The sequence below is a fragment of the Rhynchophorus ferrugineus genome, unplaced genomic scaffold (genome assembly GCF_030347505.1).
Source record: "Rhynchophorus ferrugineus isolate W39M unplaced genomic scaffold, kcgeb_rfMv2 rfM11, whole genome shotgun sequence".
NCBI classification, from domain to species: Eukaryota; Metazoa; Arthropoda; class Insecta; order Coleoptera; family Curculionidae; genus Rhynchophorus; species Rhynchophorus ferrugineus.
In genome coordinates, this window is record NW_027472590.1 from 6,969,868 (window position 1) to 6,982,985 (window position 13,118).

Below are 13,118 nucleotides of genomic sequence, written 5' to 3' on the forward strand. Positions count from 1 at the left end.
TGAGGCTAAAATTCTTTTCTAGTAATTTGTATTGCTTGAATCAGAGTTATGTTACATGAAACTATATATTTATCATATAAGCGTAAAGGTACCGATTTCTTTGTTAAATTCTTACCACATGTGTAACACACTAACCTCTTTGGTTTTGTCAATATTGTCATCGTTTAATGCTATTAAAAATTTACTAGAGATTGAAGTAGGTTTATTTAATGACTACAAGCATTCGTATTTAGAATGTTTGCTTATGGTCGTACAAGCTTAATAAATGCCGGCTTGGTTGGCGCAGTGGCAAAGACAACAGGACGGTCCACCTACAGTTGCGATAGTCGCGGTTTCGAATCCTGATGGGACATGGTCGTAAATTTATTTTTGCGATTGTTTAATATTTATGATTGTCCTAGGCAAGAGAGCAAAATCCCAAAAGGAAAATGATCCCAGTCACGCCAGTAACCAGGCTGGGTAAGACCGGATGTCTTTTGGGATGCTTTCTAAGTTCACTCGCCAGTCGGTTTGAAGCCCACGTTAAAATATAGGTCCAGTCCAGATAAACCACTAGTTGGTAAAGGAAGACTTTTTTAAAAAAATATTCTTTAAAAGCTGTAACATTTGTTTCAATACAAGTTTCCAGCATAACAAACTGTTACATCTTTTATACAAACTTATAAAAGTTATTCGTAAGAGCTCTAAAGTCAATGTGGCGAATGATTGAGCAAAACGATAAATGGTGTTATAAGATTATTTGGACGATTTGCTGACAATTACCAAGACATGGTGAATATTAGCCCATCAGAAAGATGAAATGACTAAATATAAGTATATAATTAATATCTATTCACAGATAACGCACGACGTGAAAGACTAAGAGCGGTCTTCTTGGGCCTAACCAAAGCCTTTTAGAATCTTTGGCACCAAGGCTTAGTGGCGAAATGTATCCGATGACCTAACCGCTCTTTTCAAATCATTCCTGTCAGGACGATCGTTCCAGGTGAAGATTAAAGAAATTCTCTCTAGCCGGAAAACCATTGACGCAGGAGTACCACAAACAACCGCTTTATTTAAACATTTTCTTTCAGATATCCCTAGGATACCACAAGTTGAGGCAGCTTTTTACGCAGACGGCGTCGCCTACTCTGCTTCTTCAAGAATAGCACCGCACATCTAAGGCGGACTCGAAAAGCAACTCGATAAGACAGTCAAGTAGTTACATTTTTGGAGGTTGCAAGTCAACCTCAACCCACAGAAAACCCAGGCCATCTTCTTCCACAAGAAGCAGCAGTAGCTCCCGTTTTAAAATCGAGAATCTCTATCGTCTATCTCAAATACGTCTCACCTAGCCAGGTGGACCGTCTTCAAGTTTTTCAGAACAAAATTCTCAGGAGAATAATCAATGCCCCTGGTTCGTCAGGAATAAACAAATTCATAGAGAAAAAGACGTCCCCCAAGTTGACGACTTCATATCCGAGCTCTACTCGAGATGTTTCTCCACTCTTCGTCTCTCGGATAATAGATGATTACCGAGCTGGCCGATATTTTATTCTTATTATTCTAATACCAAATTGTCTCGACCTTCTCCGGCGAGCGATTAATTCAGGTACCGTGAGCTGCATGGTGTGATAATGACGTCATGTCCTTACCATGGCCCTTGTGCAAGGAAGTCATAGGATCAGCTGACAGGGTGGGGTTTAGTGGATAGCCCAGAGGCAGTCTCCACATAACCAGTCCAACTCGCTTATTCCTGCGTGTCTCCCCGACCAGGTATCCGTAACAGGATTCTCCTTCTGGGTTTCAGGCCAAAAAAAAGGTTCGAACCCTGCTGGGCATGGATGTATATTATGTTTGTGATTGTAATTGTAAATGTCTTTAAAGGTAACAGTGGAAAATCCGGCAAAGTATAACCATCCCAATCACGCCAGTAACTAGGCGGGACTGGATGGTTCCGTGGTTCGGACCCCACGTTAAACAGTAGGTCCGGTCCAGATAAACCCCCGTTAAAAAGTAGACTTTAAAATATATCAAAAAAAATTATTTGCTTATTGTTTTTGATGATTATTTATATCATAATTATTTATAATAATAACTAAACAGCTATATATTATATTTTTCCTTGTAATTCCAAAATTCTTTCCGAAAAGAAACAGTCCAAATAATTAGTAGAAAAAAGTAAGCACGTGCTATTTCGGTCTAATCAGCTAACGAGACTTTATGATTTTAGTGGCGTCTCGTGTTCGCTGCAACCGATCTTTCTATGAATCCAAATTCCCCGGTAATTGCCGGTGTAATCGCACGACAGTCGTATTTCCACTGACATCGGTCTATTTAGGTAAACGTCACCGGGAAATAACGGAAAACACCGTTCAAAGGACATTTTCTGTCTAGACGGGATGCGACCGTGCTGTCTATTTTTTGCTTTTTTGTATATTCTCTCATTTAGCAACTGGTTCGAATACCCCGGGATCAATAAACTCGCTCTTTCAAGTCGCGTGCTCGATATCGAACGGGTGGAAGAGAGAAATAATCGGTGAACTGCAAAAATCGTCAGCTGCATACTTGGATAATTAATCTGGGCAGAACACGGCGCAGACAAGAGAAGAACACCGTCAGAAAATCGATTTCTTTATACTAGATGACTGTTCGGTACCCCTAGCCATAATTAACAGTGTTTTTTGTTATTTAAAATCAGTAGCACCTTGCGTTAAATGTAAAAACAATAAAGAGAATGAAAAAAAACCTAATCAGCAGAAAAAAAGTAGGAAAAGGGAGCATCATGGCAAATCTCCATAATTATCAAAACGCATAAAGTGCAACAAAACGATCATTATACAAACAGTAATGCGGTAAAGAGATAAAACATAGAAAAAACTGAAAATTAATTAACATACTTTATATACACAGAAAAAAAAATGAATTTCTTTATACTTGATGACCGTTTGGTATCCGGAACCATAATTAACAATAATTTTTGTTAAATTCTGTAGAATCTTGCGTTAAAAATAAGAATAATGGAAAAAATTAAATTACCCCCTGATCAACAGAGAAGGTTCGAAAAACAATGTTATGTTTATGATGTTAAATTGTATGTTATTGATGTTAAATCGAACTAAATCACTATGGCAGATCTCTATAATTATATATCTCTATATATTATCTCTATAATAATTATATCTGGTCTTTAGATTCAAGAAACTATGAAGCAACAAACTCAAAATTAAATAACATACTTTATATACACAGAAAGAAAATCAATTTCTTTATAGTTGATGACCGTTTGGTACCCGTAACCATAATTATCAATGGTTTTTGGTATTTAAAAAAATTAAGTAAATATTAATGGAAATTATTAAATTACCCCCTGATCAACAGAGAAGGTTCGAAAAAGAATGTTAAATCGAACTAAATCATTATGGCAGATCTCTATATTTTATCTCTATAATAATTATATCTGCTCTTTGGATTTCAAGATCCTTCTTCCAGACCTACCAAAGGAATAGATCAACTGAAAAGATACACGCAAGTTTGTAGAATAAGAAATAATGCAAGGTACAGTGGCTTATTATTATTGATCCGTGATATATCAGAAATGAACGCATTCATTGCTACCTGGGGATGTCTATAGTTAGTTTTCGAAGCCTTAATTGATAGCGGCATTTATTTGCAATACTTTACAACATAAAATGACATAGACACGTATCATCATCATTTAAAACTCTTATTATATATCACATCAATAATAAACATTAACTAACAACATAAAACAAAGACATAAGAAACGATTCATATCTACAAACGCATAATCATCTACCTTAGTGTTTTTTAATGCTTAAACTATTTTATCTTGTGAGGCATTAGTAGTTTGGAATGGACCCCTTAGGTTGGTTAATTTATTATCATGGTCATCAGTATCTGAACAGAGCTAAGGTCTGGAGAGGTAGATGGGTCGATTATACAACAACAATGTTTGCAAATACTCTCTGCACCGTCAGTCTACATGCATCCTGAACAGAAAATATACATAAAACTCATACTATAGATATAAATGAGTTATAACAATAATATTGTTAAATTTCTACGGTGCCATTTACAATGATAGAACTTTTAATGATAATAATTACTGTCATTTGACAAATAGTGAAAACAATAAGTATTCATATAGCGTCAATTTAGTAAACATATATACAAGATTTGTTGAAAGTAATTTCAATGTTCACTTGCCAAACCTCCAAAGCACCGAAAGGGTATTTCAAAAACTTAATATGGTTTCTTAAAGTATGTTTTTGGCTTTAAACATAATTTATATGAGTTTAAGTTAAATTTCAATGTTCTATCACTCTAAATAGACACTCAAAATATATTGAGCTAGTTGCACAAAAAAAATTATCATAATCACATGAAAAAAATCAACAAAATATTATTTTTTCTTTTAATATAATAACGAAACGCAATATCTAATTCCCATTAAGTTACCAATATATCGCAAAATGTAATTTTAAATATTTCTTTCAGAACTAATTGTTTAAAAATAAATGTAAAGAGAAACCCTCAAGAGGGAAACTTCAACAATACGAAGGACAAGTGGGTCCTTCTTACAAAGGCCGGCAGTAAAACGCGCACTCTCAAACAGGAGCGAGGAGGATGGATGTTGTATTGTCCAAGCCGTAAAAGCTTTATTATTATTAGTTAGTCGTGTAGAATTGGATTTGTTCCCATGACTTTTAAAATAGTTTTTATATATGTATTTGGGAATATATGTTGTTCACATAGTTATTATAGTTAGTTATACCATATTTAAACCAACAACAAATATTTGTTTTATTATATTTAGGTATATACACAACAATAATAATTCTCTAGAAATGTAGAGTATTCAATTTAACATTTCTCACACAAAGATCAGACAAATCACAAAAAAAGAGCAAAAAACTATTATATAAAGAAAAAACATTTACTGAAAAACCGATTGAAAACACATAACAAGTTAATTTTATTATATAACAACTAGATAATATTAAAGGGTATTAATAACCTTCATATTCAACAAACCTTACATCTTGCTATTTACATTTGATTGTACAGAGCGATGTTGACTCGATGATTCACCCAAAAGTATGGGTGAATCATTGAATTTCATTCATCATCAAGGAGCAAATCGGTATGATGTTGTGGCTACTTGGAGGAAATGTATATTTCGTTATATAAACTATATATCTAGGAATTATGGTCCCGAAGAATGGAGACAGAAAATGTATGAAAAATAAATACAAAAATTGCTAAATAATAATATATAAGCTTCTAAATAGACCAATAATAATTCATAGTGAAGAGGACATGACATTGATGAAACAAGTCGAAGAAAAAATGGGAAAATAAAAGAAAGAAAGGTAAATATCAGAGGCTATACTAGGACCAACCAAAGAAACAAAAGAAAAACAAAAAAAGACCAAAAAAAACAAAAAAGTAGGAAGAAAACAGGAAGTGGCTAGGACTTATAAGAAGTGGAAGAGAAATGGCCAGAAAGAAACTGCAATTATAACACAGATGACAGCAGGAAAAAGAGAAACGTAAACATTATTTGATGATGAAAATCCCAGTAATAGGGGACATGAAGTGAATGTAGAAACGATTATAATTGTATACCTAGCTCTTAAATATATGCTATTAAAGGTACTGTTTAGAGAAAGAAGTAGTAAAATACTCGTAATATGCTAAAATAGCATATTAAAGTGGTTAGGATATGTAATAAATAGTGGTCAGAAAGAAATGGTAAGTACTTTTAAATGTATATTTATGTATTCTTTAGAGAATACATTGTACTAGAATATGTACTAGGAAAACTAAAACAGAAGGCAGCAATAGGAGAATATGAAGTAAATAAAGAAAATTTAAAAAGAGGTACTGTTATAATTATATATTAAAGCTATTTTTAATAGAAAGAAACAGTTGAATAATATGCTAAAATAGCAGAGTAGCTAAAAAAGTGGTCAGAAAGGAATGCTAAGTATAGTTACCTTTTTGTTTATATTTATGTATTGTTTAAAGAAAGAAAGAGTAAAGTAATATGTAACAAGAAAACTGAAATAGTAAAGTGGCTAGGATATGTATTAAGAAGTTACCAGAAAGAAAGGAGAAATATAAGCACAGGATGAATGACAGTAGGAAAAAAGAAAAAGAAAAAGTTAAACACGGTTTGATGATGAAAAGGCAGCAATAGGACATTATGGAGTGAATAAAAAAAAATAAAAAATACGAATTATGATAAATACTTCCAACATTTATCGGGAAAGAAAGAGTTAAATAATATGTTAAAAGAGCAGTGTAAAGTGGCTAGGGTATATATTGAGAAGTGGCCAGAAAGAAATGACAAATACAACCACAGGATGGTTGACAGCAGGAAAAAAGAAATAAAGAAAAAAGTCGAAGACGAGCTCGATAATTGTACTAATATTTACGTATATGTTATCAAAGATATTTCTTTATGTTTAACTGCTTCTTACGTGTGTTTACCACGTATCAAAATATCGGTACATCCACTTTTTAAACCGCACGTCTGCGTCTAAAAATAACCCGGTCGAAAATAGAATTTTTTCAAAGTCCCTGTGTTTATACACGGGAAGGGAGAGTGCACGGAAGAGCCCCGAAGGGTTCTTCGTGCACCGGACGAGAAAAAACTTGCACGGGGATCAATAAACTCGCTCCTTACAACTCGCGTGTGTCTAACCCAACTTCGGTTAATGATTTTAGGCGAGACGCGTAGCCTAGGCGAAAGAGTCCCGATGTGATTTCAACGTTACCTCCGTCTTGGTTATCCGATGCCGGGCCAGTTTGACGACGGCAAAGTTCCCCTTGCCGATGGTCCTCTCGATGTCGTAGAACCCGACGCGGATGGGATTCTTGGACATCTTCTCGCGATCACCCATGTCCGTCCTCGTCGTGGATATGGGGATGGACCCGGGAGCTGAATGAAATCGACGATCGAACGAAATGCACTACGCGACGGTACGACTGACGGTCACTAATCTCATGTTATCGCTAAGCAATTCGATGTATTGTCATAGTTGTGCCAGCGGTGATCGGGGGACGCGTTCGCGCTGGACGTGAGTGCGTGAAACTCCGTTCTCAGCCGCTCGGCCGGACTGCCGAGGAGAGAACGCGATTCGACGACGGACGGCGACTGGCGTCAGCTGTTTGACAGTTCCACGGCGCGGCCGCGTGAGCGCTGTGACGCACGACGGACGCACGGAGCGGCAAACAATCGTCATAGCCCCGCGCGCTCCGTCTAATAATCTCCCGGTATTTGTGTGTTTTTTTGTCGAATGGGCCGGTACTATTGGGTGCACTACCCTTGGTATTGATCTATTGCGAACTTGCTTATGCCGTCCATCCTGTTTTTTACTGCTTACCAGAACTCTAAACAGCTTCCAACGCACTCAATCTTCCAATATTTTATTAGTTCACGAAAACAACGCATTTAGAGTAGTTTTTTAAAAAAATATATCAATATAAATGGTTTAACAATCTGCCCACTGAGCAATAAGCATTTCTTATGAATATATTATATACATGACATGTAACAGGTCAATTGAAAAGTCCCGGTCTAGATTAATTTTTTTTATTCAACATAGTTCATTTCAAGACTGATGCACTGATTATATCGACCCTCCAACTTATCGATACCATTTTTGTACTACGATTTGTCCTTTACTTCAAAAGAGGCCTCAGTTTCGGCGATCACCTCTTCATTCGACGAACATTTCTTCCCAGCGAGCATTCTTTTGAGATCTGAGAACGGGAAATAGTCGCTGGTGGCCAGATCTGGAGAATACGGTGGATGAGGAAGCAATTCGAAGTCCAATTCATGGATATTTGACACGGTGCGTTGTCTTGGTGCAGCGGCACTTTCTTTTTCTTCAAATGCGGGCGTTTTTCGGAAATTTCGTCCTTCAAACGCTATGTAATAGTCGCTCTTGAAGGTCCTTCCTTTTTCAAGGTAGTCAATGAAAATTATTCCATGCGCATCCCAAAATACAGACGCCATAAGCTTGACAGCCGACTGTTGCGTTTTCCTACACTTTGGAGCGGCGAGTTCATCGTGTGCAGTCCACTCGGATGACTGTCGATTGGACTTCGGAGTGAAATGATGGAACCATGTTTCATCTATTGTCACATATCGACGCAAAAACTCGGGTTTATTACGTATGATCATCTTCAAATACTGCTCTAAATCATCAACTTGTCCTTGTTTTTAGGCAAAAGTGAAAAGTGCTTGCGCTGCGCCCACTTTGCACAGAACTTTCTCATACCCAAATATTCGTGAATGATATGATATACACGTTCAGTTGATATCGTTAAAGTGTCTACTATTTCATTCAGTTTCAATTTACGGTCATTCAAAATTATATTGGGGATTTTTTAAATGTTTTCGTCGGTAACAGCCTCTTTTGTTCATCCACTGCGTTCACCGTCTTCGGTGCTCATTTCATCACGTCTAAACTTAGCATGCCAATCCTTAATGGTTCATTTTCCTGAGGCAGTGCCCGGAATCTCGACATCAAGCCAAGTTTTTGCTTCAACTGTATTTTTTCCCTTCAAAAAGTAATATTTTATCAATACGCGCAACACAAATTCCTTTTTATCCATTTTTTTTTTCACAAGAACAAGAGTTGCTTGACTTAAAATGCTACAATTCACAAACTAATGATCCCACAACTGTCAAATATATATAGGCATCTTTTGAGGCATAGGCCTAACTAAAAAACAAATGAATTTAATTCTAGTAGCGCTCTCTATGTATCAGGCCGGGGACTTTTCAATTGACCTTATATATAAATTATGAAAATGTTATTTGTGATTCTAACATCGTTGGAATCAAACTCAAGCAATTCAAACTAGAACAATTTCGACCTAATGGTAAAATTAGGAAGCTATCAATGTTAATATTTGGCCGTCCTTCTAACAATCGTCAAATATTTGTCGACGGTCGTTCGTTCTCAAATATTTTCCTGTCGCTAATCGAGCTGTTGATCATAAAAATTAGAATAAACACCACAATTCGAGTAAATTACTATATTTATAACACTTATTGTACACTAATAGAGGTAGTAGGAAACATATCACAAGATTTGACTATTAAATAATTTATTCTGAAACCCACTCTTTATTAAAAAGTGGACGGATTGCTATATCCGCGCAGGACCTGAAAGTCTCCTGTGGTCCGCAACCGACAGCCTGGGTACCGTCCTCGCAGACTCCCCAATTATTTCCTGCAAAGAACGGATGAAACTTCCTGCTTCAAATCGATAAAAATGTTCCCACCTGCGGAATAGTGCCATCTCAGTACACAACGATCGCAGACGAACTCGTCCGGTAATTTAACGTAACTGACAACCGCATAGTCGTCGGGATGGATGGATTGAGTGAGGTTCCCATCCTCCAACCACAAATCCTCAAAACAATCATCTTCTTCCGGTAGATCAGGGTGCTCCAAGTTGCATAGCCTGCAGATATGAATGAAATTAACATTTTATATAAACGGAGTTAAATTAATGCCCTAGCAACAAAGATATTCCTCTAATCTTTAAGATTTTTGAAACATAAGCCCTTCTGGGTGATTAAAAATCCAGAAAACCAGCGATAACAAAGAAAATTTAAATAATCAGGAGTAGTTTTGTTGAGTTATAAGCTCTATAATCGATACAAACGATATATCGAACATAGTAACCGTTGATCGAGATATTCATATAGTCTATTTAAAGTTATTTTTTACATAGGTCATCTAAATTTGTGACGTCAAAACGTCGCAATGTTGCCGCGTCATCTCTGAGGTTTAGTTTAGTCCAAAGGCTTTGGCATACAACAAAAATCCAATATAAACAAAATAATTGAACAAAAATATTATCAAGTACAATTTATTTTAACATTATAGTACATCTTAAAACTACATTTAATTATACAGCCACAATAGTTTATAGGTTGGAGTTATAACCTCTTATCACTATTGCTTTCAAGAGTATTGTATACATCTGGCAACCGGATGACTTTGATAGGCTCATTCGTTTACGCGTTCGAACTAACCAGATAGCATTGTGTCTCTCTCTAACTAGAATAAAACGAGAAGGAATATATTGTCTGATTCTGAAAAGAATTTACAAATTTCGGCAGGCAATACATTAAACATTCTGATGACGTATGTACAAAAAAACTTCAAATAGACTATATGTAACAATCGTCAAAACTTCTTCTTTAAATATTCTATCTTAGTCTTTTGATTAATCAAATCAAAGTTCGATTGTTTAGAATGTTATTTTCAAATATATCAACTAATAAAATTTATTATTGTCTATAAAATAGTATTAACTACATTGTTACATTGGCATAGTAATTTTAAACTGTATATTAAGTTGCATAAACATCGGGTCGATATATGTTCGACTAGTTGCCGATAGGTTATATTATACGCACGCCCAGAATAAGGCCTCCCTGACCGAGATAAATATTCGGTCCCTCTAATTATAATCGCTATCCAGACATAAATTGTAATCCAAGCGTAGGAAATATATTATGTGTATGACACCTGTTGAATGTATCTATCATTTAATAGATACAGCTACAACAATGTCGACTGCATATATATTAAAACCTATGGGCTAAATGAAATTTGCACCGAACAACCACAAATACTGAAAGCAATCAAAAGCAAAGCAAAAAAAATCAAAGACGAAGCAATAAATTCGAGAGATTCTTTAAAATAATTTTAAATCTAAATATTCTGACAACCATTCAACTGTGGATAGCACTATTTCGATTATACTAATTATTTGGGTTGATTATAAATCACTGACCGGATCAGAAATGAATTCTGACCACATAAAAACGACAACTATTCAAACCCATCAGATTTCGTATCGATAACCGAGCATTTACGATTAATTTTACTGCACTACAGCTATCAAAAGATTTGCTACTAAGCCAGGCAGAATTTTTGTTTATATTCTCAAGAGGAGAATTTGAGATATATCAAATTCTATAACACTGTCCAGTCCAGTTCTTGCTCCACATTTGAGGGAACCTGAATATAATATATTAGGAAACTGCCCAAAGCAAGTGAAACCATCACGGGAAAAAGTGATCTTGCTACTTGAAAATAAAAAGATAGCGATTTGTAACCCGCCGTCCTATTCACCGGATTTTGCCCCTGGCGATTCTTTATTTTCACGCCATCTAGGTGGACAGTAGATCATCTTTCCCATAATGCTTCTATAAAAATAATATTAATTCAACTTACTGATAGGATATTTTCCCCTTGTGGTTTGCAGTTATGAGCACATGGACCTCTATGATATCTCCTGAAACATATTCCGCTACCACAACTCCTTGTCCATACAGACCTCCATTCTCATTGCTCCTTGGTACAGTATCATTCCAATTATCCCCGCAAGGTCCACATTTACCCCCATTAACATTATATTGTACCTATCAGTACGATCAAACTCACATTTATCTATATTTTAACTCCATACATACCGAATAGCCTCCGCAGAAAAACTGGTTGTCCTCGTAGTTGTGTGGAATATCGTAGTTGGTGATGTCCAATCTCCAACGCGAGGCTCTATTGATGGGACTCACCATATACCCATGTCCCATTACCTGGGCTATGAAAAAACTAACGAAAACAACAGTATAACTTAGAGCCATGATTATAACTTCACTCACTACTTTCATCTAATCATCCCCATCGGTCTATATAAACATTTTCTATCGCCTGATAAGAATCAATAAAGATGCGATTTTTCCAAATAGTTATGCCTTAATCATGAAAAGGTAAACAATCGATAAGTGTTAGTAGAAAGGTCTTATCGTTAAAAAGTTTTATCGCTATTTACGGCTATGGCAAAATCCAAGAAACACCGCCGGTGATTTCATCGAATTTTTTCAATCAAACTCACTATTTGATTTTCGATAATATTTGGAGCAATTGTTCTAGGAGGTGTCACATCTACATCAAGTTATTAAAAAAAAAATTATTAATAAATCTTATATTACCAAGAACTATTTGTTCAGCTGTTTTATAAAACAATATAAGGATCATCTCTCATAAAACTCGAAATTCCTGATATTATCGAAAATCCCTGGTAAAATGAGTGACTAATTCAGAACATTTATAAGTTTAATTTAAAAATTCTCATTTATTTTTTGTCAAAAATATACATTTGCGCCATCTACCAGGCTAGTGCGTAAATACAATAGATTACAGACACCTGTAATAGACACAACAGATACCTGTAATAGTATTGTCGCATTAGTAAATATAAAATGTACAATATGAATAACATTTCCCACTAATAAAAAATACTTTCCATAAACTAGAAACATACTACCCCTATTATAATATTAATTAATTCCTTTTTTGTTTGGTTTGAAATTGTCACATAAAACACTTTCTTTATATTTAACCGATTTAAATAAATGATTAAATAAAACATGCCCAGCCCCAAAAGAAAAATAATTTTTATTATAACTTAAAAAACAACATATCTGCATCAGCACTAAAACCCAGAAGCCAACAGTTGTAAAAATGCAGGAAAAGAACAAATTGCATTTTTATTGATCAGGTGGGCAACAAGAGTTTCATCACTAAACTATATTCAAATCTTTACATTCCGCTACTTTTCTGCAATAATTGTGCGAACCTATTCGTAATCAATAAGGAAACATCTATAAATCTATCTACACAGTTTGTGAGGCATGTTTCAGTTCTACTATCCAGTTTATTCGATGCTTTCTCCACACACTTTTCCCAACAAAAATCATTAAATTCGTGGATCTAAAATTAAAGAATATAAATCGTATTAACATATCTAATACTAACAATTAAAATATTACTTTTGATGTATAAAAAAGCATGACATAACCTTACCTGTGCATTGAATTGGGCTTTTTGCTTTTCTACCATAAGAAACTCCTGTAAATCTTTGTCGCCAGCTTTAGTACTCAAACCTGATAAAGACGAAGTATCAAAATCTGTACTCATTTTTAAAATTTTCTTATAGTTTTATACACAAATACAAGCCGAATATCATAAGCAAAAACTGAATTAAAATTTGAAGGCTAAGTGACAAGTTTGACAA

General features: G+C 35.1%; 3 protein-coding genes across 3 annotated transcripts in view; all 3 read right to left on the reverse strand.

Annotated features, from left to right (window-relative positions):
- LOC143204721 (uncharacterized) overlaps positions 1-7,177 on the reverse strand; it is a 51,001-nt gene extending 43,824 nt beyond the window's left edge. Inside the window, exon 1 of the mRNA XM_076417465.1 lies at positions 6,786-7,177. Coding sequence (XP_076273580.1) covers positions 6,786-6,911 — 126 coding nt within the window. The 5' untranslated portion in view covers positions 6,912-7,177. The remainder of the gene's footprint in view (positions 1-6,785) is intronic.
- A 1,865-nt stretch (positions 7,178-9,042) lies between these two features.
- On the reverse strand, positions 9,043-11,719 carry LOC143205327 (uncharacterized). The gene is made up of 4 exons (XM_076418570.1): positions 11,515-11,719; positions 11,276-11,463; positions 9,307-9,488; positions 9,043-9,254 (listed from the first exon to the last, which is right to left on the reverse strand). Exons 1-4 carry the CDS (start codon positions 11,710-11,712, stop codon positions 9,130-9,132), a joined length of 693 nt encoding a protein of 230 aa, XP_076274685.1. The 5' UTR covers positions 11,713-11,719; the 3' UTR covers positions 9,043-9,129.
- Positions 11,720-12,480: 761 nt separating this feature from the next.
- Positions 12,481-13,113, reverse strand: Tim8 (translocase of inner membrane 8). Its single transcript, XM_076418571.1, has 2 exons — positions 12,908-13,113; positions 12,481-12,814 (listed from the first exon to the last, which is right to left on the reverse strand). Exons 1-2 carry the CDS (start codon positions 13,019-13,021, stop codon positions 12,644-12,646), a joined length of 285 nt encoding a protein of 94 aa, XP_076274686.1. The 5' UTR covers positions 13,022-13,113; the 3' UTR covers positions 12,481-12,643.
- Positions 13,114-13,118: the final 5 nt, after the last annotated feature.